Source organism: Xiphophorus couchianus, chromosome 9 (assembly GCF_001444195.1).
Source record: "Xiphophorus couchianus chromosome 9, X_couchianus-1.0, whole genome shotgun sequence".
NCBI lineage: Eukaryota > Metazoa > Chordata > Actinopteri > Cyprinodontiformes > Poeciliidae > Xiphophorus > Xiphophorus couchianus.
Genome location: NC_040236.1, coordinates 10,582,184 through 10,606,672, shown reverse-complemented (window position 1 = coordinate 10,606,672; position 24,489 = coordinate 10,582,184). Strand labels below are relative to the sequence as shown.

At 35.6% G+C, this 24,489-nt stretch overlaps 1 protein-coding gene and 1 long non-coding RNA gene across 2 annotated transcripts; both read left to right on the top strand.

The window, feature by feature from the left end:
• The first annotated feature begins 427 nt into the window (after nucleotides 1-427).
• On the top strand, nucleotides 428-5,487 carry LOC114150318 (uncharacterized). The gene is made up of 3 exons (XR_003596713.1): nucleotides 428-599; nucleotides 4,856-4,893; nucleotides 5,002-5,487. It is a non-coding gene; the product is annotated as an uncharacterized LOC114150318 (long non-coding RNA).
• Nucleotides 5,488-9,047: 3,560 nt separating this feature from the next.
• Nucleotides 9,048-24,258, top strand: adgrl4 (adhesion G protein-coupled receptor L4). Its single transcript, XM_028028515.1, has 16 exons — nucleotides 9,048-9,178; nucleotides 9,515-9,676; nucleotides 14,392-14,541; nucleotides 15,119-15,268; nucleotides 15,503-15,573; nucleotides 16,474-16,653; nucleotides 17,921-18,104; nucleotides 18,215-18,325; nucleotides 18,914-19,113; nucleotides 20,819-20,998; nucleotides 21,703-21,906; nucleotides 22,105-22,325; nucleotides 22,753-22,819; nucleotides 22,947-23,038; nucleotides 23,238-23,406; nucleotides 23,539-24,258. Exons 1-16 carry the CDS (start codon nucleotides 9,133-9,135, stop codon nucleotides 23,599-23,601), a joined length of 2,250 nt encoding a protein of 749 aa, XP_027884316.1. The 5' UTR covers nucleotides 9,048-9,132; the 3' UTR covers nucleotides 23,602-24,258.
• Nucleotides 24,259-24,489: the final 231 nt, after the last annotated feature.

Here is a 24,489-nt window from a genome sequence, read left to right as displayed (position 1 = left end):
CTGGCAATAATATGCAATTATAAATCAAGCAATATTATCAGAATTTATAAACTCATGTTAATCTTTTTAAGCAAATGTGATGTTGCAGATATCTTAAGATGTAAAATAAATCATGGATGTAGATATCTCACACTATTTAAAGAAGCTCAGTTAGTTTCTGATTCTCTCTCCAAGTGTTAGTTTTTTCATAATGTAATTTTACATATATTTTTTCTTGATTTAAAGTGGGCTGGGAGAATGATAGATGTACTTTTAACTGGCATTTTGAAAAATCTCATGTTAAAGAGACTTCACAATCAATTCTCTATTTACTGTCTCTTCTGATCCTTCGTCTTTGAGAATTACCATCAAATCCTCTGCATGCTTATGCTTTGATATGTTTGCATTTGATTTCTGAGTGGGCCTCTCTTTTTGTTCATCTTCATCACAGGAGACCAGCTCCGTTGGATCATGACTCTGTCTCATCCTTTCCGACATAAATCTCCATCTCATCCTCCAGAAGCACAGCATCTGTCAGAATGATCAATGCTTTGGTTTCTGAGTCAAGGAACTGTTTCCACTGAGCAAGATATGGGGACCATACATTGATATTCTTTCCAGTGAGCCTCCTTTTATATTTTGTACCACTTTATTTTATATGTTGTTTTTTTTTTACCATACCATGTCAGTCAAACAGATCCTTGTGCACCCTGGGCTTGTAATCATGTCTAATCTATGTGTGTGCATTCTTTTAAGACGTTAAAAAGGTTTGAGATTTTTATCAGTCATTTCAGAAAGTAGAACTCTCATTATCAACAGTATTACACTGAGTGAATTATTAAAGTTTTTGTTTTTTCTAATTTTAATGATTATAACTTACAGTTAATGAAAGTCCAAAATTATGCTTCCAAAAATAACATGAAAAGTTCTTTACATTTAGACTCATGTGACAATATTTTTAAACTGGCAGCTATTAAGAAATATTACCATCTGAAGAATTTTACCACTCCTGATCAACCAATCAGAGGCAGGAGGAGTGTCTTAGTGCTGTCTGTCACCTCATGCATACGTTGCTAAAAGTGCTAATGTCAGGGAAACAACTTCCTGTTTAAGGAAAACAATTTATCCGCTATGATCAGTGGCCATGCTAACTAGACTGACATTCATGACAGATTCTGTTGTGGTGAACCAGTAGCATAGCAAAGAGGTTGTGGAGGTTGTGACCAGCATGGACACGAAATGATTGACAGCACTAAGATCCTCTTCCTGACTCTGACTGGTTGTACATAGGGAGAAGGCAGAGGATCTCTATTTTTTATTTTTTACTGATTATTTGTTTATATATATATATATATATATATATATATATATATATATATATATATATTTCAGCAGCTAAAACATGGACGTGGGAAGTGTAGGGAATACGGTGAAAACAAAATAAATATGTAAATGGAGGGGGGATTACTTTTTTCACAGCACTGTATTTACACCATGTTTGGGCAACTTGATAAATACATTTTTTAAAGGGATTTAATCTACACAAAACCTGTGATAAAACCACCTTCCACACATTCTTCCTCACCGTGAAAGTAAAATTACATTATAAAACAGATAAATGCTTGTCATATAAAGTATTTATTTGCTCTCAGCACAGCTTCCCTGATGCTACATGTGCTGACACAAACTTACTGGAAAGGCACGTTAATTTAAAAGCAAGCAATATTTCAAAAACGCACAACAGTCCTCAGAACAGCCTTTTTGAAAACCTATTAGTTCACACTGCTGATGTACACCAGCAGCTATTAACCCTCTCAGTGATTCTCCAGAGTTAATTCCTAATGAAAAATAAATTGAGTTGCTCCCTACACTTTCATAATATTTCCCCCTCAAAATAAATGGGTTCCTTTATGAGAAAAGACACACTGTTGTTAATGATTTTATAAGCAGGGAGCCCACCTGACATGCTATTTTCTATTACTCTTCTTTATTCAATTTGCAGGGCTCGCTGCAGGTGACCTAACCTATAAAAGGGCACTCCAAATTAAATTATCAGAGCTCCTTGAAATTTTATAAATTCAGAACCGGTCTCACAGAGGGGTCTCGAAGCAGAAACTAATGGCTTCACCTTTAGCTCTGAATAAATCAATTGCACCAAAGGTTAGATCATAACATCATGCCAGGGCCTATCAATGCCGTTTTTAACATCATAACACACAGTCATTTTGGGAGTGTGAATGGCAGATGTATGAGGTCATCTGTGAGAAAATATGTTTTTGTGTAATTACATCTGTTTCAGTCCATATTCGTGGTGCAAAACATGTTGCAATAACTATAAAATTTTAACATTCTCACTTATTTTATTTACAATCTGATAAGTTTAACAGACTTTTCAGGGTCAGCTATGTACAACCCTATGCAAAGCAAATTTCAATAATCTATTACATCAACATCAGATGTCATTGTCAATGTCATTTGGTTAAGCTGAATTGATTTCAGACAGCTTGTTTGTAATTGAGGCATTTAACTCTTATGTGTGTATGGTTATAGTATGAATTTGTAAGAAATTAAATATTTCATAAGTTATGTAATGGCTAATGATGGTTGCAGTTGGTCCTGAAAGCAGAGACAGTTTAAGTCAAAGTTTTAAAGAAAATCAATACAAACTCAAAAAGAAGTGAGGAGGGAAACAAAGTTACAAGCAGGGCATAATGGGAACCAAACAGCAGAATCCAGCAGGAAGTGAATGAAAGTGATGTACTTATATCCAGGGAACTTGATCACAGGATGAGAAACAGGCGGCTGATTGGGAACAAGCTGCAGCTGAAAGTGTGGAACAGGTAGGCAGACTGAGGGAGAGAGAGTAATGGCATGGGAGGAGCAGAGAAGAAGAAAAAACTTACCAGGAAAATAAGAAATAACCAAGGAAAAAACCCTGACCTAATAATGTGAGCAACAAGAACTAAGTTATGTACAAGAAATGAATTAATGAGAATTAACTACTTGGAAAACAAGAGTGAATTAATGAGAACTAGGCTAAGCATAAATAAAAATACAAATACAAGAAAAACCAAAACAACAGGAACACTTGGAGGAAAAATTGAACCAATCAAAGTCAAAATCATGCACTTTATATTTTCACTTCCAAATGTAGTAGCAAATAGCATATATCATGGCTCCTTGCTTCATGCACCCAAATAACCCAGAATTAACCTTTCAACTATAACAAGTCTTCATGTTACTTCAAAATATTCTTGCTTGACCGTAGGTTTAGTCAAAATAATCTTTACAAAACCCATTGTCTAAAAAAAGGTTTCTCTGAATGCTTGTAAATAAAAGTACTTTCTATAAGTATTCAAATTTTAAAGATCTTAAATTTCACATTAAAGTAATAATAAAATAATTTAAATCTTTAATCTTGTCAGATGTGTTTTGTGTCCTTGTCTTTTATTTAATTAAATACTTATTTCACATGTTTGAAACATCCACAACTGTCAGTGTGGCTACACAAATAGATTGTTTATATTTTAGGTTTCTTAAATGACTACACTTGTCGGTGTTGAAAGACTTTATTTTGTTTTTGTTTTTAAGCGTTTACTCCATGAAAATGACGAGCATTCGTCATAGAAAATTGTGTTGAGTTTATAACACTGACGGATTTAATAACACTAAAATATTTTTTGAAACTTAATCAAGCTACAGTACCTCTTTTGATTTAAAAAGTACATCCACACTTCCTTCAAGTAGGTTTCTGTTTGGCAATAATTTGAGTTGAATTTAGAATGAATGCTTCATGTAATAGCAAAATTCCTAATTGTATTTTTCTGCAATGCTGAAAAAATGGTAGTCCAAAGCTTTGTCACCTCTGTAGGATCCCCTTTATCCTTGAAAGAGCACAAGCTCTTTCCAGTGTCACTTTGTTCCAGTTGGTAACCTAACAAGAGGTTGGTGGCAGAAAAAAAAGCTCCAATCAGTAACACTTGTTGCACCTGAGAACATGGAAATGTCCTACTTCTTTCTCTCTGAAAATGGAAAACATTGTCTGGTAAAGAAGTCGGGAATATGGATAGGATCACTCAAGTGTGTTCAATCTGAGTCAGGACAAATGCTTTTATGAAGCAGTCAAGCATGAAGGAAATTCATTTGTAAATTGCACCCCATCTTTGGAGGAATTGCCCTTTTTTTTCCAAAGTCAAGACTTGACACAGAATTGACACAAAACAAAGCCTGTTTCACTCATGCCATTTGAGTGAAGTGTATTTTGGTATTTGTCATTTGTGCAATAAATTAAATATCAAAAACATTTTTGACAAATGAGTCTTATAGGGGTGAAATTCATACATTTAAAGGAAAAACCTTTGGTGGTTTTCCCACAGTTTTAATTTTGTGGGCCAGATAATTGTTGTTCAATTGCTTTTAGAGCTATAAGTTTTCAATATTTCAATAGCATTAAATATTACTCTCTGCTTTTACTTGATCATTGCTGAGCATCCACTTTAACTTGAGAGCTGCGGAAAAAGTTCAAGGGCCTTCCATCCTGTTTTTTCTTTTGCACACAGGGGCTTTTTAAAATTAAGTTGACCTGATCATGGATGTAGTAAGGCAACAACTGACAACAAATATGCAAAATTATCCCAATCCCCAGAAGCAAATGTAATTGTGTGACTAATTGGGATGAGTATATAACGCCCAAGGATACAGCTCTTTATTAGCTTTATTGATATTTCATTAGAAAACAAATGGCCAACAAAGCAGTAAAAATTAATAAAAGTGGTCTTGATATTCTCATTACTGGCTGTAGTTAACCTAAAGGACCTTCTTCCTGATAAGCATTGTATTTAACAATATTTGTTCACCTATGTTTTTTCTCCTCCAGATTCAAAATGGCCCTCTATCCAAAAGTGCTCATCTCAGGTGAGTATGGCTAGATTTTGAGCTTAAATCATTTCCTATTAAAAAGTTTTACATATTGATGGTGAATCATAGGAAGAAAGATGTAAAGCACTGATTCCTTTCCCACAGGTAACAAAAGGAATATTTGCTCCGTTTCTTTCGAGCCCAGCAGCATGGCATCTAAAATCACAAATATTTATTTCAACATTCCCAATGGCCACAGTTCTTATCCCATGGAAAGAATATTTTAACAATGAAAATAGCATTTTTTATTTATTTTTTTGCAAGAGCTTCAAATTACACTGTTTGAAATGCCCTGATGAAATGGAGTAGCAAATGTAAAAGGCAATCTGCAGCCTTTACTTTGTTGTTTAAATTCAAAAGTGACCCTTTGACGCTGTGTTTGTGTTTTAAAACTGATAACAGCTAATTGCAAAAGCAGAACAATGAAGTGTGTGTTCCATTCTCAGGAAGTGATTTTAGAATTAATGCAGGAATAAACACCACCTTTAACTTTAAAATATTCTTCTAGCCATACATGTAAGAAAAACCTTAAAATGCATTTTAGTCCAGCTATTGAGATTTCAAAATTTAAAGAGCAATAAAAGTTAAGCTTCCAATATTTCCCACATCATTGTGTATTTATTTTAGAAGTTAAACCTCCACAGACATTTGTGGAAATAAACATAAAGTCAAATTTCTTCTCTTCTGACATCATTTATCCTTTTTTAATTAACATTAGTATTTTTTTTGTTTTGTTTTTTTCTTTTAAAATTTTTGCAAAAAATTATAGCTCCATGCAATTAAAAAGGCCATGAGGGGGAAAAAAAGCAACATGAAATAACTGCCTGTTCCTCTAATATTTTGTTCAGATATTAGAAAATCAGATCTTGAAAACTGGCTGGCTGCTTGAACTGAGAACCCTGTGTATTTTCCTTATTTGTATACATTTGCTAGAAAACACACTATTACATAACATACTCAAAATCACGGACCATTAAAAACTATTAGTATTCTGAACAAAATTTCAAAGCAACAAAAAAATATACTCTTAAAAAGAAATCAAACTTTGTTGCCAACAGTGTGGTGGAAGAGATGAAATCCTAAAGCTTCAAATGTGGAGCACATCACTGCTTCATGTAAACGTAGCACAGATAAAGTATATGGTATTCATCTGACAGACACTTTGACTTTGTTTTATTTTTGTTTTATTTTTTAATGCTACTGGTAATTTTCATGGTGCATTGTTTATGCTTGTTTTGCTTCACGCTTATCTCTGTGTGAATGTGTGTGCTGTCTGGATTCCCAGTTCATTCTGGCCTTTTTTTTTTTTTGGCATTCAAACCTAAATGTGCCTAAACTATTTATAATCTGATGCATCTGTCAGCTTCATGTTGATGTGTCTGTAAACTCAAGTTGCTTTAAAATCTCAAATCCTGATATCACTATCCTCTGTGCAAAACACAGGGTAGTTTGGTACAGAAGAACAAAACTCTTAAGTTTTATTCTAACTCTACATTATGAGTCACCTGTAGAATACAAATGATTCCTCCTGAAAAATCTGGAGTTTTAATATTAAATACATAAAAAACTGAGTACATTTAAGGGGGCAATAATTTGTAAAACTGACTTTTTTGAGCTCTAACTCATGTTAGAATGTTAATGTTATATTAGCAAAGTAAAAAATTTGCATTTATTTATATATGTTATATTTATACACAGTAAGAGTGCTCATAATCTGGAGTTTCTACTGTGGATGCTTTTAATTTTTTTGTACTGTTTTTGTACACCCATTGTTTTGAAACAAAAAGAATATATCCTGCTGCATTGATATATTTCATGAGTATTTGGTGCCCAAAAGTACAGTCTTGTGAACATCTAAACTGACGAAAAAATGACTTTACTTACACGAGGTCAACCACATGGCCTTTAAATGCCAAAGTAAATGTGGACATCTATGAGAGAATATTCTTTATTCTATTGTCTTTCAATGAAAAAAACACAGGCAAAGATAAATGTATGAATCCCAGTATTAATTCAAATCACAGTCACCCTCTTTTAGTAATCCAAGGCAGAGGTTGCAGGCTCTATACTTGAAGTGACTGTTACTAGATTCCGCTCTTCCTACACACACGAACACGCCTGCACAGCAATTGGCATGTGTGTGAACCCGAGCAGGAAGGATAGTTTGTTTCTCCAAGCTTGTGTATTGAAATATTCAAGAGTTGGTTGTTTATGAGACAGTTGCTGCCATCTGCGCCCCTGAGTTCAGTCCTCCGATCATGGCAGCGCATAAGGCCAACATCAGAACAAATATGTGTGAAAAGTGTCAAAATAGATACTCCGCTCTACTCTGTATGGCAAATCTCAATATTGCCTGAATAGCATAAACAACTCTTCTCCTTTGCTTAAACACTCGCAAACGCAGGAAGGCCTGCACCTGTAGGATCCAAAATTTCCATATCCATGAGAGAGGAAAGGAAAAGAGGAAACATTTACACAAGGCTGCTAGCAGACTTTTGAAGCAATCTTTTCTGTTAGATGTCTTACAATGTTATTGTGGAATGAGCATGCTCCTGTAGGCTTCACAGATTCCTCGCTAAATGAGAGATTTTCTGAGACAAAAAAAGCGGAGGAGGAAGGGTGCAATCAGTCCAGGTTTGTTCTAGGCAGCATCACTTCCTTCCTTACCGCCAGGAGTGTGTCAGAGCGAGACATTCAAATGTGGTTTTCACCCAGCACTTTCCCAGGACACTAATGTGGAGCAATTCTAATGGTGCCATTCAAAGCAGCTGCCTTTCTCAGCAATAAACTGAACGCCTTGCCTAAGCAATTCAAACCACCTCCAGAGATTGCAATACAGTCAGTAAAGAACTTATCTTTGAAGTGAAACTATTCATCAATGAATGTGTTTGTATGCCAAAGAGAAGAAGGTGCTTTGAAAAGACCCTCAGCTAGACCTGAATGGCTACTCTTCCTATTTGATGGCTGTCACTTTCTCACATTTTGTTAATTTTTACCTGTTTTGTATCTGCTGTGCCGGTTGGATTCTCCACTGAAACAGCAATTTATAGTATTAATGGATTGACTAGAATTACAGAATTGGAAATATTTGCTGTAGAAATAACCTTTTACTGTTGAGGAAAAAAACTTTGTTTTGATGGGTCAGAAGTCTACCAGAACTAAATAGCACAGAGCCCTGCTCATTTTCTTGACAGAGAAAAGAGTCATTAGTCCATGACAGATGTCAAAGAACCAAAAATAGAAAGCAGTGCTTTATCACTTATCTTCAAAGACACACTCTGAATGTGACCACAGCACAAAGGGTCTGAAAATTCTGTTTATATTGCCATTTTATTCAATCCCACAATTACTCGGGCCTTGGTCATAGGAATAAATCATGTTTTAAGGCAGTGTGTTTGTAAATGTGAATGCGGCACACAGCATAGTCGTCAAATGGCTTCATTAATAGAACACAGCTTCTTCAATGAATTGCTGTTTTAAAGAGAAATGCGTTAAAAGGCCAGACCTTATAAAAGAAAAACCGTCAAAGAAAAGTCTTTGAATATAAATTAGAATTTGACCAGCGATAAGTCCAGACCTGCCCCAATCAGTATCTCCTTTTCAATTTGTTTTCTTTTTATCAGCCCAACAATAACCCTAACACAAACATGAAACTGAAAATAGAAGCTGAAAATTGGTTGCTGTTTTTTTTATTTTTTTTTTATAGCTTGCTTCAGCAGTTAGAGGCTAACGGAAAGGCAGATGTCCAATCCTTTGTCTAAGAAACACTGAAACAGACACTGAAAGACTCTGGACACGCTGGAATGTGTGCGTGTGTAAATTTGTAAACCGTCTTTTTGCGGAAGGGAGGGGGTCGTCCTTCGGTGAACCCAGTCTGTGTTGTTTTGACCCATGTTTACTTAGCCTTCTGTATGTGTTCCAATGAGAACAATGAGAAGGAAGGCACCAAAATGGCAATGCAAAGTCGAGCTGCAAATAACTCCACAAAAATGGGATTAAGTGTCAGGAGAATGTTTTCTGCTTATTTATTGGGTAACATAAAGTCATAAAACAGTCTTTGTAGTCAACCGGTTGGTAAAAGGGGTCAGGATGCTAGTTTTTGAAAGCAGATTAAAGATCAGGACAGGAAGGGCCAGGTTTAGGGAAACAGGAAAACTGATGCAAGGAAATGGTCTACGTCACCAGGCAGGCCACTGCCTTCTGGACTGAAAGAATAATCCAGTCCCAAAGTCAAGTATGGAGTCTCTGCTCAAGTCACCAATGAAACTTCTACTTTTCGCAGGTAAGGGAGCTTCCTTGTTTTGTAGTATAACATAGATCTAAAACAAAGCTTCAATAACTGAGTCATAATGTTAATCATAAGTTGTTTTAGTAGTGACTTGTACTTGAGCTTACTTTTAAGACAATAACTTTTAGCATTTTTCTTTCAAATTTATGATAAATGTTTATGTTTCCATATAAACTGATAATCTATGCCACACTGAAGACATTAGAAATTAATTTCTGTTACACTGGAGATAAACATCTTTAGATAAAAACCATCCTCCTTTATTGCTAAAGGATTAGGAATCTTGTGAGTTTAAATTGTTAATTGTATTTTATCCATTTCTCTTCACAGCATGGCTCTGGAGTCTAATGGACACTGGAAGCCTTTCAGTCTTGAGTGACAAGATTTGTGAATCTTGTCACTCAAAAGCGACATGTAAACCTCAGAATGGATCAAGCAACGTCTGCTTATGTAACTATGGATACACAGGAGATGGAATAAGAACTTGCAAAGGTGAACACAGTCACACACATTCACCCATTTATTTGAGGGGGTTTAAAATGTTGTTTTCAAGGAAATCTGATGTGGATATGTGGATCAGAAGTCAACACTGAATTTGTTTGTTCATACCAGAAAAGTCTTTCAGTTTGCACACATGTGATTTAATTTAACTATTCTTTTTCATCACAGTTGCTGAAACTGAAGTTGAGGATTAATTTTAAACTGTAAAAATGTACATAAATCTGCATTCATTATTTATTAAATAATCTTAAGCATCTTAAACCAGAAAAGAATCGACACTTTTTTATACTAACATCTATAGTTAAAATTTTTTATTTGCATAAATTTCATAAAAGGACACAACATATATATTTTCTTACTGTCTGTTAGACAAGGCTAAACATTTTCTGTTTTGTGTCAGTTAAGATGAACAAAGTTATTTATACTTGCTAAATGTCAGAATTTCTGAGAATTATTTTATTACTTTCTTTGTAGTCAGAGCTTTACACAGATTTCTTTAGTATAATTGCCTGTTAAACTGTATAATTTAGCTCAAATGTTTTTCTGTCCTTCGACAAGCTGCTAATGCAAGTTTTTGGTCTATTCTTTGACAGAACTGGTAACTTACTCAGCTTTGTAGACTTCCTGTCTCACATAACGCCCACAAATTATCAGAGCTTCATAATGGCCTCTCCAAAATGTCAACTTTGCTGCCCTGCAGCTGAATTCTGACTCATTTTCATGGTGTGCTTAGAAAGAATGTCCATTTGAATTAAAATTCAATTCAAATTCTTTAGAAATCTTAAAGGGAAAATTGTAACTCATGTTATCCAAGGTTCTTCAAAGGGTTGTTGTTGAATCTTATGGCTAGAGGCAGGAAGGACCTCCTGTAGCTGTCTGTATTACAGTGACTCTCAAGCAGCCTCTGACTGAAGTCAGTTTGTTGTTATAAAGCAGTCTCATAAAGATGATGCTCATGGTTGTCCATAATGGCCTTGATTTTGTGTTTGCACCATAACCTCCAGTGCTTCCACAGTCATTCCCAGAACAGAACCTGCCTTCTTTATCAGGTTGTTGAGTCTTTTTAAGTTCCTGGCTCTGATGCTGCTCTGCCAACAAATGATTTCTGAAGAGATTAAACGTAGATGGACTTACAGACCTGAGAAGTACAGTCTGCTCTGTGCCTTCTTGTAGATAGCTTTGCTGTTGCATCTCCAGTTCATACTGTTGTCCAGATGAACACCAATGTATTTATATTCCTGAACCACTTCCTCCCATGATAGAAATATAGTTTAACCAAACCCTCTTTCTTTTGAAATCTATAATCATCCTCTTTTGTTTGTTTACATTTAAGATAAGATGATTGTTTCCACACCATTCCACAAACTGGTCCACCACGACTGGAAAGTTATCTGACTCTTTCTGCAAATGTCTGGAGTCTGACCTGTACTGGAAATCTGAAGTGTACAGAGTGAACAGAAATGGTCAGAGTACCGTCCCCTGTGGTGCTCCTGCACTGCTGGTCACCTGGTTAGACACACAGTCTATCTGCCTCACAAACTGTGGTCTGTTTGTCAAGTAGTCAGTGACCCAGGTGATTGTTGAGACCTCCAGCTATGTCCACTGGAGTTTTCTTTACAAAGCAACTCGGTCTGAATTATGATACATGCACTACAGAAATAAAAAAAACGTGATCTTGACATTGTAAAGAACAAAAAAGACAAGTCAACAACTTAACTTCCTAGCTGACCTATTAAAATGATATTTAAAAATTCTCACAATTGTGCTTTCTACATGTTATTTCCATTTGAAGTCCAGTAGACCACACAATGTTGTATTTTAGAATGGTGTTCTCATATTTGCAAGTTCTCTAATTTCCCTCCAAATGTGGCAATAATCAGTATGGTGAACACTTACATTTCAGTATGATCAGACCCTGAGTGTATTTACAAGTTGTCATTTGGCTTGTTATTCTGGTTTTGCAGTAATGATTTCTTCTTCTTCACTAAGTGGCCTTATAGCACTTGTCCTGTGGGGTTTGTTTCATTTTAGACAAGGACAATTTCCTGTCAGGTTCTGCCAAAAATATTCACAAGGTCTTCTACTGTTATTTTGGGATCAATACAAATTGTAATCAAAGATGAACCAAGATTGTGCTGGTACAGAATTCTCTTGTTCGGCTTATTGGCAAAAGTTGTTTTGGTGTCACACCAAGAAGCAGTGTGTTTGAGATGTGGTTTACAAGGGTGTTTCTATTTAAATTAAACATTATAAAATAACCCAACATAAGCTTAAAGAAGAAATGGTTTCATCATCATCATCATTAAATCATTTAAAGGTATCTAAAAACCATTGTGTGTAAACTGATATTGTGGAAAGCGATACACAAAATCTGTAAAACAATCCCAATTAATATTCTGGTATTTAGCAAATACAAAAAAAGAAAAGAAAAAAATGATAATTTTAATTAATTGTCAGACAATATGGAAAAAAGGTTGTTATAACTCCATATATTTCTATTAAGGTGGTAATTATAATTATAATTAGAATATATATAGAATATAAATGTAGCATAGCAAACCTTCAGAATGTGTTACATTCTATTATATTGTATGCATTTTGATGCCATATGTAAAGTTTGAGAGACTGGGCACAGTTAGGAGAGACATAATCTCCATGAAGCAGCTTTATTGGTAAAATATTTATCGCTGTCTCTGCCTTTTGGTTGACATTGTTCTTCCTGTTATGTTTCGGAGCTGTTTATAATTGCTGGAACATTTTCCGCCCCGTTTCCTGACCAAATCAAAAGCACAAGCACAGTGTATGTACTGTATTTTGAGAGATGGGCTTCCGAATTCTTTACCAACCAGGCAATTCACGATTTATATTTCCTCTGGGAACAAATTTTAAAACTAAGATCAAGCTGCCAGTGCAGTTCTCCTTTTCCAGATGATAGAGGAATTTATGAAAAATTAACAGGATGTATTGAAAATGAATCCAAACAAAGTGTGTTTTGGGGGATTCTATGTGATAGACTCACATAAAATATGGTGCACAGTGGAAGGGAATGGTTTTCATATTTTATGAAAAGAAAACTTTTCAGATTTTTATTTGCCAATTTCTTTGAAAACCACGTATCCCTTTCCTTAAATTCCATAATTATGTATCACTCTTTCGCAATTTACAACACAACATCCCAATAGAGTACATTGAAGATTCAGGTTCATATTCTGACTAAATGCTAAAAAGTTGAAGGAATAAGAACACAGGTCACATCGGGGTGATCACATCAGGGGGAGTTAAAAAACATGTGACATCTTTGTATTGGTCACCTCCTGTATAGGAATAGAGGATTTCCTTTACCGGACATGTTTTGTGCAAAAGGTACAGGAAAGTGGAAGAGCAAAGTGTTCATCACATCCAGGCGAAGCCAAAGTCCCTGTAGGTCATTTTACAGTAAACTGTGGAGCGCAACAAGGATGATGTGTTTGGAAATAAGGCTGAAACAGCATTTTCTCTAATGAGTGAGCAGCCACCACATCCACAGCAAGCTGCCCATTGGCTGCTTTTTACACCTGAACAGAAATACAAGTGCTTGGAAGTCATTTGAATAAACTGGAATTAAACATATCATAACATTCCACATATAAAAATTGCAAATATTGATGCCAGCCCAAAGTTCATTTCAAAGTAACACTGATTGAACGTTCAAGATTCTTTAAAAGGCTAAATACTTGTGTAGGACAACTCTTTGCTTGTTGTAATTTATGGGACTATTTTTGGACTCAAACAATAATCTCAACATGAGCTGCTTTTTGTGAGTTACTAATGATTACCATCACTTTTTTGTTGTCAAAAAGCAGGCACACTGTAATAGGCTGGTCATGTTGCATTAAAGCTCAGCAGTCAGTAAGATATTAATTTACTGAGGAAGAGGCAGAGCCAAGATTTTGATATCTCAGCAGAGTAAAATGCAAATCCTATGTCAAAACAAACTGCTTCTTAATGAGGAAAAAGACAAGTGCGATAAGGCTGCATATTGGCCATATTATTACTGGTTACAATATGAAGCCGAGAAAAACTTAGCAGAGATGCCACATGTACAGATGTTGACACGTCCAGGGGGAAATAAAACAGTTTATTACTGATACTTGATTTTCTTTTTGTTTTACAAATCTGTTTTACGTTTGTGTTCAACCATCCTGAGTAAATCATTTGTCAAGCTGCCTCCCACTCTTGATCTTTTCAGAATGTGTCGCTATCAGTTTGATTTGAAATTTTGCCCTTTACACTGAAGCTCGGATTATTTTTAGAGTCATTGTCCTGCTATAACATTCTTGCTGCCTCTTATAGATTTTATTTCTTAAAATCCAGGACGCAGGAATTTCATAATTATTAATGGGTGACAGAATAAAGGGGTGCTGTTTACTCGTTTTAGATTTTAATTTTCGAAAAATAACTTTGAAAACCCTATACTTTTTTTAATTTCAAAATTGTGCACCTCTTTGTGCTAATATGTGTTGTAAGCATGCAATGCAATACTTGAAAATTAGACATTATGATATGAAAAAATGCAAAAAAGAAAAAAAAGCACTTGGAACTTAAACTGTTTCAAACTGCTTTGTATAACTTACCAAAATATTTCACTGCCATCCCTCCTACAAATTTGCTGTGTAATTGTAAATTATTCTAATTGTACAATTGTCTACTCTGTCTTCTCACCTCAGATGACAATGAATGTCAGAATGTGACTAACATCTGCGGGGACAGAGCCCAGTGCACAAACACAGAGGGTAGCTACTACTGTACATGTGTCCCTGGATACACATCGACTGGAGATGACCAGTTCCAGCCCAATGATGGCAGTGGATGCACAGGTAATCTCAGGGGAAGTTTGTAAATATGTAAAAAGAAAAATCCCACACAGGGATCTGTAGCTTAAACTAAACCGTACTCTCGGAGGACCTCAGTACAAGTACCCAACACGAATGTGTTTTAATGCAGTTACCTCACAGCTGCGAGGACGTGAGGTCTGCATGAATGTGTGAACTGTTTTCTTTCTCACTGGAGAGAGGAAGATAAATATGCTGAAGGAGATTTTTTTTTCCTCTTCAGCCTCTTGCTACTTCTTTCCCATCTGCTGCCCTGAGAAACCATCTGAGATGTTTTGTTTATTTTGCACCAGGAAAAAATCAGCACCTTTATTGTTAAGCTGCAGACTGAAGAATTCCTGCAGAAATCCAACCGGATGTCAGGGAAACATGCAACAGACGAGTTCTGAATATCTAGCTGCAAAAGATGCTTACAAGAGTTTACTGCTTCGAGGTTTATCGGTCACTGACATAGATAATGTGAAATAAATGATGTAGAAGCAAGTTTTATTCTACGTTGGTGTTGCTTATATTATAGTGCAAGCATTTAATTAAAGCTCTCTGTCTTATTTGCATCCTTTAGATGTTGATGAATGTGAATCAAAACTGGTCTGTGGCCCAAACTCACGCTGCCATAATACAAATGGATCTTTCTATTGCTCCTGTAACCATGATTACATCTCAACTTCAGGCGATAAACACTTTCATCCAGCGAGAGGTGCAAGATGTAAAGGTCGGTATGAGAATTCAAGAACTCGCACAAAAGCACGCAGCAGCAGTCCTTTGATATGTATCTTCTTTCATCCTATTTTTTAGTTTCTTCAACACAATTTTAACTTTCTTTGAGGATTTGCTGTGTAACATGTTGACGCATTGTGAAAATTTCAGGTTTTATGAGTGCAAACCGGAGAACGTTATACCATGCTCTCTGAAACCTTATTTTTTCATAAATGAAATTGTTTTTCAGAACATCCTCAAAAAGATTGCCATGACAACATTGAATGCATGACACAGGCTGTTAACAAAACACTCGAAAATGTAAGTACCCCTCAGTTGAGGGACAGTAAAACTAGACATGATAAAGCTGCCCCCTGTTGGAGAGAGTGAAGAGTAACATAAGGCAGAACAAGTTAAAGCCACATTACGTACAGCAATGTGCATCATCAGACTCTGTGATGTAAAAATGATCTGTGATTCCAACCTGCAGCCCTGAACTCTTGGTTGTGCATGAGAAATAACACTGAATCCATTTGGAAACATTAAATCACATTCCAAAAACAGCTTCAGTTGAATTGTGGCTGGCTGCAAGTACAATAAACGGAACAAATTAGCTGTTTTGCTAGAAATAGGGCTTATATATGGCTAATTAATCATTGAAATTGAAAGTTGGTTTTAAAAATGAACATAAAGAAATTCTCACATTTAGATCAGATTTCAGCTGTACTAGATGTCTATATGGAGAAAGTGTCTTTATATGGACATACTGCAGGACTACTGGCTATGTGATCAATAACTTTAGTATGTATGATTATTATAATTTATACAATCTACATTTGAATCAGTAAATATGTTAATTACAGATATATGTGTATGTTTGTTTTATGTGTATTAATTCATATATTTTAAATCAATGTGGTGTATACACATTCATCACAAATAATGCAAAGATAAGCTGCTTCTTGTTCCCAGAAACCAACCAAGCTATTTTATAGATAACAAAAATAAGTTTAAAATTCTTTTAAGTTCAAATCACACTTTACCCACCAGTGCAACATAATTTAAAGATTTTCACGAAGAAGCCTTCGGCAGAAATTTGTGTATATATTACCGAGCTATCCGCAAGTTTCAATATACTGAAAAGATTTGAAGTCACTTTAAAAGAGTCATTGAAAGTTTAACAGCATTCAGACGTCAAAAAGTACCTCTCTCCCACTTTAGATGAGCAACCTCATGGAGCCACAAAGCCTGCTGAGAGAAATTGCCAACAGGACGTCTGGTGAACTTACCTCAGTGGAAGTGATCGCATATGTTGAGGCCTTGAGTCGATCCGCATCAACACTGGCTGCTGTGGAGAAGGATTACACTGTCAAGCCATCTGCCGTCAACTCCACTCTTTCAGTAGGCTCTGTTTACCATTGTTGTTTCTCAGTCAACACTTGGAGCTATGCCGAAACAGCAGCCATGTTTTGAACTGGTTTAAAAGAACTACTTCTGCTACATGTGCCCTCTATAAAGACTTGCAGTCTCAAATCATTGAATGCCATCATGAGATATATGTGAGGCGTCGCAAAGGTGTTTATAACCCCTTGAACTTTCACATTTTGTTGTGCTACAGCCACAAACATCAACATATTTTTTGTGGTAGTTATCTTTACTGACAATAATCATGAAGGAAACCAGCACATTTGTGTGAAAAATGAGCTAAATGTAGTGCCTAATTTTGGTGTAGAAGGTAAAAGTTCCATAGTTTTCAGTATTTCTGTTTTTGGGAAGAAAATCTTAATTGTGAAATATGCATTTGCATTCAGCCCCCTTTGCTCTAATCCAGTTAAGCCAATTGCCTTCAGAAGTCACATGTATTTTAAATGGGTTGTCAGTCGCTTGTGCTGTTTACCAGAAGCCAAGTTAGGGACACAGCAAATGTGGAAGAGGGCGCTTTCAGACCAAGATTCTACTTTCTGATCTATATGAAAATTGCTCGTTATTGGGGAAAACCAGCATTGCACATCACCTTAAACACACTATTTTCACCCTAATACATGGTAGTGGCAGTATAATACTGTAAGGTTATTTTTCTTCAGCAGGTGGTTAGAGCTGACAGGAATACGAAGGGAGCGCCACAGAAGAGTTATGATGAAGGTTGTAGTAATATAATGGCCCGGTGTGGCAAGACCTGGAGAAATATGTTTACAAGTTTTCTCCCTCCAATTTTACTGATCTTGAAAATATTGCAAAGGATAGGCCACAAACTTCAGTCTTTATTATATGCAAACCTGTAGAGACATATGTCAAATGATCTGCATGGGTACAATTCCCAAAAGATGCTTGGTTTGGCCATGTTTGGACACACAGGCATTTGATGCAAATACATGCCACACTTTCCAGACTTTCATTTTGAAAACCATGCATCCATTTTCTTCCACTTCACATTGTTATGTTTGTGTCACTAACATGAAAGAATGTGGAAAATCTAAGGAATACCTTTGCATTGCAGAACGTAATACATAAACACCCGGAGGCCCCATTTTTTAAACTGGTTTTTATTGCCTCTCTTTATAACTATAATCAAAATAAAGATGGTTGTTACGTTTAAACCACAGCAAAAATCACAGTGCAGTACAAATAAACATCACATCCACATATCATAAAAATTCTTGTCAAACAGAAATTAGTGAAAGCAGTGAGCAATCTGGTGGAGAAGGATGAACTAGTGGCTTGGAACAGAATGAAAGAGGAGCGGCGTGAACACACCATCACCAAGCTGCTGCATGTTGTTGAAGAAAGTGCTCTGTCATTGGGCTCCAACCACAAAACTCCAACTGAGCTCCAAATCAAAGCGTCTGAATTGGGTGAGGCAACTGTGACAAAGTCTCAAAATTCTCTCTTATATGAAACTATTCATCCTCGGGTGTATATTTAGATATTACTGACTCTTTTTTTTAATTTTTGTTCTCTGCAGAACTGAGACTCTTCACCTTTGATGCTTCTCAAACAAAGGCTACACTTTCTGTTTCAATGGGAGGGGATCGCATAACCCTAAACCAAAAGACGAAACCAGAGAAAATAAGCGGTAAAGATGCTAACTTTCATCGTATGAAGCGGAAAGTCACTCTGTCATGAAAAATACTTTCCCTCTTAAAAGCTTCTTCTGTTTTTGTTTTTTGTCACCATCATTCTTGTTAAATGTTTTGCTCATTTGTGGATAATGGCTCTCAGTGTGATTTGCCGTAGTCTAAAAGCCTAAAATTTAATTTGTTACAATTTCCAGATTGATAAGTGGTAAATGAACTGAACATATAACGTTTCTTACTACTTAGATCTATACTTAGAGTGCCTTTACACTAGAGCCACATTTACTGACAAGAAAACACTCCCATGCAGATCAGAAGGTCCCTGTCCCAGGAATTAATTGGAATGTGGCAACTAAAATCAAAATATTCAAAATATTATTGAAAAGACATGATGATTATGAGATTTTGGATCCGCATTAAAAAGGCATTTTCACAGTTTATCCCAGAGAGCCTTGAGTAATGTGAGCCAATTTTCTATTATAAAACTATAGGTGCTGACTGGCTTTCTTCACGTAGCTAAAAGTTTGACAAGCAGTACAGTAAGTTTCACTCCGTCTTGTCTTTTTTCTGCCTGTTTTGTCCATCAGGAAGTGTGTCAGTGGTGTTTGTGCGATATGACAGCGTCAGTGACATCCTGAAGCCGAGCAGCGACCCAGGTGTCACTGACTACTCGCGCTACGCAGGAACTGGGGAAATCACTGTCAACTCCCAAGTCATGGCAGCAGCAGTCAAACCTGCTGACGTTTACCAACTTGACCATGTCACCTTCACTCTAAGGCACAATGAGGTAAAAACGAGCAGAGTGCTGATGCCAGTTACATTGTTATTTCCGTCCTCTCATATCCTGCTGTCCTTTTAAAATGAACTCCAGTGGAGTCTGTTAGTAATGAAGAGAATGCCACAGAGGACTCTCTTTACCTAAAAATGTTGACTTGCTGGTTTTTGTTATTGTTCATGAAAAAGACTTTGAGACAAACTTGTTCAAGACCACATGAATTACCTAAAATAAAACCTATAATGTGTTAAAGATTCGGGGCTGTATTAAAATATAAACTAAAACAATCAAAGCATTAAAACCTGCCATAATAATAAAAATGAAACATAATGTAAAAACTCTAACGCGGTGTGGTAAAACACTAAGAAACAGAGACTACATCTACAAAGGCAAATACTACAGAGGCAAGAAAGCGTTACGAGCTACATCAACAAAGGTTACAGTGCTGCATCTTGAAATGAAACAAAAACTAAAAATGGATGTGAAATGTTGAAACAAGATGACAAAAATACTAGAAATCAAAGTGAAACATTTACAAAAAAAGACCACAAAAGTGCTACAGAATAATACAAAATGACAATAACAAACGGCAACAAAAAGATGAACCACTACCACAAAGAAAATCAAAATCGGCTGCAAAGGAAATCAAAAGAAGAACAAAAAGAGACAAAGAAAGCAAGGAGAGACACAGCAAATGATTGACTGTGGCAAATAATTAAGATATAGCAAACAACCAGAAACACATACAAAATGAGAAAAGAATTGATAATACAAGGAAGGCAAAGTGTAACTTTTTTCAGACTTGCCACTCTGTCAGAGGGGCTGTCCTTCATTTTTATTTAAGTGGTTCTAGGCTTGTCACGTGTTAGTTTATCTGTGAAAAAAAAGATCATTACATTTCACTTCTGCAACTTGAAACCATCATTTTTGGGTCAGTTGGACATTTTTGAAAGGCCATTTAATCTTGTTTAGTCAGTTCTTATCTCACATTAATATTGGGCTTGAGAGATATTTGCATTTCTCTTGTTGCACAAATTCTCATCCTCCAGTTTTGTCCTCAAGATTTACATTAAAGTGAAATTTTACCCCTACTTAACATCTTAGAACATCTTTCTTGTAAAACACAAACAAAGGTGAAAAAACTGAGTGTACTGAGATAAATTACCCTGAAAGTTAATGTTCTGCTATTTTCTTTTTAGATAATTAAAATGTATGAAAATGTAATATCATTATTTTTGTTGCCCCCTAGAGTTTTAAACCCAATGAAGGTGGTGTTGATTTATACTGAAGAGGGAAAATTATCTTTAAATTGCCTTTAAAGACGAACAACCAATAATTTCAGTGACATTCCTTCCTTGTTTGGTATTTTACACAGAATTTTTTTTTTAAATTAACGTGTTCCAGATTTTTACTCATTTACATTTTTTTTATTAGATATTAATCTAACAAAATGTATATTATTGAGAGAAAATAAAAGAGGTAATATTTAAAATAAAATCATTGAAGCCAAAGCTATGCATTGAAATTATCAGTAGAACTTGTCATAAAACTGAGTCACTCAATCAAATGACTGAAGCAGTCATTTGCAATGCCATTTTGATGAGACCCGCACAATCAGTTTTTATGTGGCATCACCACGCACCGCAGTGGTAAAACTAATAAAAACGGCCTCTTCCAGAGTGATAACACTTGCTCTGCTTCTCCTCTGTCCCCAAAGCCCATCAACACTAAAGTTGATGTGACGAAGTGTGCGTTCTGGGAGTATGAAGTGGCCAGCCTGCAGGGTCACTGGTCCACTGAAGGCTGCAAGACTCTCCACGTCAGCAGCAACTCAACCGACTGCTCCTGCAATCATCTCACACACTTTGCAATCCTCATGTCATCTGGAAGAGCTAATGTGAGTAATTTTGTTTTTAAATACATGACTAAAGGTTTCCCTGTTTAACTTGTCCTCACAGTGTTACGTTTAATGCAGCTGGAGTTTGATGATGTTTCTCATACTGACTTTGTTGCACCATAAATGTTTGAAACATTCTTTGCATACTTGAAGAGGCAGTTCCTTTCCTTTAAGAAGCCTGATTTACACGCACACATGTATATGTATGTGTATGTATATATATATATATATATATATAAGGGGTTTCTCAGACTCATAGGGTTAGGGTTTTTTAATTACTTTTGTTATGAAACATGAAAAAATTGAGAAATTTAACTAAAAAGGAAGATGCTTGCTGTTTTTCCAAAGGCAATACTGTTTTACTGCACTCTGTGGAGTCTTAGACCCGTAAGGGGTTTAATAATTATTATAACTGTAATTTTAATTGCAGATGTGAACAAAAATTTGTGACAAGGTACATTCTTTTAAAACATGGACTAAGCAAAATCAGGGCATTTAAACTCAAAAGAGTAATTCAACAGAGCATTTGTCTGATATTTTAAAACAAATACAAACCCAATATGTCTACAAGCTGGCATATTGGGGTAACCTCTGTCTACATCTATGTTATATGAAGCGATTCCAAGCAGAAAATGCAACAAATTACAACTCCAACATACCATGAAACTGCGAATGAAACACCTCCCTTTCCATTTGCTTCCCAGCTGGCAGCCCACAATACCATCCTGACCCGGATCACCCAGCTGGGGATGATCATCTCCCTCATCTGTTTGTCCTTGTGCATCTTCACCTTCTGGTTCTTCAGCGAGATCCAGAGCACCAGAACCACCATACACAAGAACCTGTGCTGCAGCCTGTTTATGGCTGAGTTCATCTTCCTTGTGGGGATCAACATGAACTCACACAAGGTGTGAAGGCACTTAAAGAGCAGATATAATCATCTGTCTGACAATCGTGCAATAACATCTGCATTTTATTTATTTATTTATTTTTTATCTACACATAAAAACACAAATTAGATGTTGAAAGTGTGTTGCAGATTTATAAATCTCCCCCATGCAGTACTTGTAAAATCTCTCTCTGTCTCTTGTCTCTTTTCCTTGCAGCTGTTCTGTTCTGTGATTGCAGGGATGCTGCACTATTTCTTTCTTGCAGCCTTTGCCTGGATGTGCATTGAGGGCATTCATCTGTATTTAATAGTCGTCGGTGTCATCTACAACAAAGGCTTTCTGCACCGGAACTTTTACATTTTTGGTTATGGGAGCCCTGCAGTCGTGGTGGCAATTTCAGCGACACTCGGCTCAAAGTATTATGGCACAGACAGAGTGTAAGCAGCAATATTTATATATATTTTTTTTTCATCAAATTTGTAGGACAAAAAAAATAAACTTGCAATTTGTTTTTTGTAAATAATGTAGATTTTTTTAAAGCACGGTAAATACATAAAAATCTGGCAATAAGGAGTAAGTTACAATGTCTCACAGAATATAAAGTATCTTACTACCTTTTATTTGAAAAAGGTAGATATGATTAACATTAGACATTAGTCGTTTCCAATGTACAAGTATGCAAATCACAATTAAGAGACTTAAAAATAAAAGCAGATTTTTTTAATTTTAGAAGTTGCTCTTTCTGTACAGTTTTTTTTTTAACCTTAATACTAATAATTTAAAAAAAAAATACAAACAGTAATTAATTTGTTGTTGCTATTTTTAAATAGCACCAACATCATTTTCTCAAACCTTGTTTTTCAGGTGTTGGCTGAGTACAGAAAATCACTTTGTGTGGAGCTTCATTGGTCCTGCATGTTTAATTATTCTGGTAAAAAAAAGAGATGTATCAGCAATAAACTGAATATGTTGAAACATTCATTCCACAAACAGAAGTCTGATAAATATTCATTAGACTCATTTCTTGTTTGTTGTGTTTGCCTTGTTTCAAACTAAAGGTTAATCTTTTGGCCTTTGGAGTAATCATCTACAAGGTGTACCGGCACACCGCTGTGAAAAAGCCTGAAATCAGCCACTATGAAAACATCAGGTAGGAATATTTATTTTTATGTAGGTCAAAAACAACAATAACAAAAAAATAACTTGAATAGAGTTCTTATCTAATGGATTAGTAGGTGGCACTGCCCTGTTAGAATGATGTTGTATTATAAATAGGTTCTTTTTCACATTCAAAAAGAAAGCTTTCATTTCTGTGTGCAGTGTAGTTAAATCAGTAATGTTCCCGTCAGGTCCTGTGCCCGTGGTGCTATGGCTCTGCTGTTTGTGCTCGGCGCCACCTGGACTTTTGGAGTACTGCATATTCTCCATGAAACCACACTGACAGCTTATCTGTTTACCATAACCAACGCTTTCCAAGGAATGTTTATCTTCATCTTTCTGTGTGTGCTGTCTAGAAAGGTAAGGTTCTTCCCTCCTTTCTTAGTTTTTTTCATTTCTTCTTTCTTTCTTTTTCAATGAGATTCATATCAAAATTCTGGGTTTAAGTCAGCATATTGTATTTATGTAAACCTTTTCCCGCTTTTCTTTCAGATTCAGGAGGAATACTACAGACTTTTCAAAAATGTACCCTGCTGTTTTGAATGCCTAAGATGAAACCTATCAGCTAAAGCTCAAGCATCTGAACTTTAACAATAATATTTGACAGTACAGCTCAGTGATACCTTGTGATTATTATTATTTTTTTTATTTTTTTATTTTTATTAAATCATTGGGAAGAAAATACAAATGTCTGATGAATGTAGCATTTGCAGATTTAAAATATTCTTGGTTTTGTCTAAATACTAATGCTTTTATCTGACCACATCACAATCTTTATTCAGTACAGTTGCACAAGTTGTTTTTTTTTACTTTTTCCCCCGCATAAACATGTTTTAAAAGAGTAGTGATTGTACTTTTGTATTATGTTGTTTCTTACACATCATGTTTTTACCTTTATTTCTGAAAAGAATTTCTTTATTTCTAATCGCCTTTATAATTAATTAGTAAATCATATAGAGAAATGTGTCAACGCGTACACATTGCTGATAAACGCTGTCAAAGGATAGCATTGTTCTGATTTTATTGGCCAAGAGCTCCCTCTCCTGGACACGATGAGAAACCTCGAATGGATTATAACTCGTGCTTTTATTTCACAAATTCTTTGCATTGTTTGTTCACTATCATAAGCTGTATGCTTGAGAATAATATTTTTTATAAAACCATAATTTTTTTTCCTCCAAATTACAAATAAATAAAAACGTTTAAAAAGCAGTCTTATGATAAATGATGTTTTATGAATACAGTGCCTGAAGCATTGGAAGTTTTATCTTTTTAGTGATTTTACAAGTCAGTCATGATCAACATAATCTTTCTTCTTAAAAAAGAAAATGTTGAATCAAACACATTGAACATAATGTATATTCTGGGTTCTCAGTCCACATGTATCATAAAACTGCTCACATCGCCCTCTTCTGGCTAATGTTAAAATAAAACGTCAGATAA

Bases quoted from the DNA above. Each gene is read 5' to 3' on its own strand.
- adgrl4 (XM_028028515.1), top strand. From the start codon at position 9,133: ATGGAGTCTCTGCTCAAGTCACCAATGAAACTTCTACTTTTCGCAG. The intron at 18,326-18,913 runs GTAAAGATGCTA...TTTGTCCATCAG, and splicing joins GAAACCAGAGAAAATAAGCG to GAAGTGTGTCAGTGGTGTTT. The intron at 20,999-21,702 runs GTGAGTAATTTT...TTTGCTTCCCAG, and splicing joins TGTCATCTGGAAGAGCTAAT to CTGGCAGCCCACAATACCAT.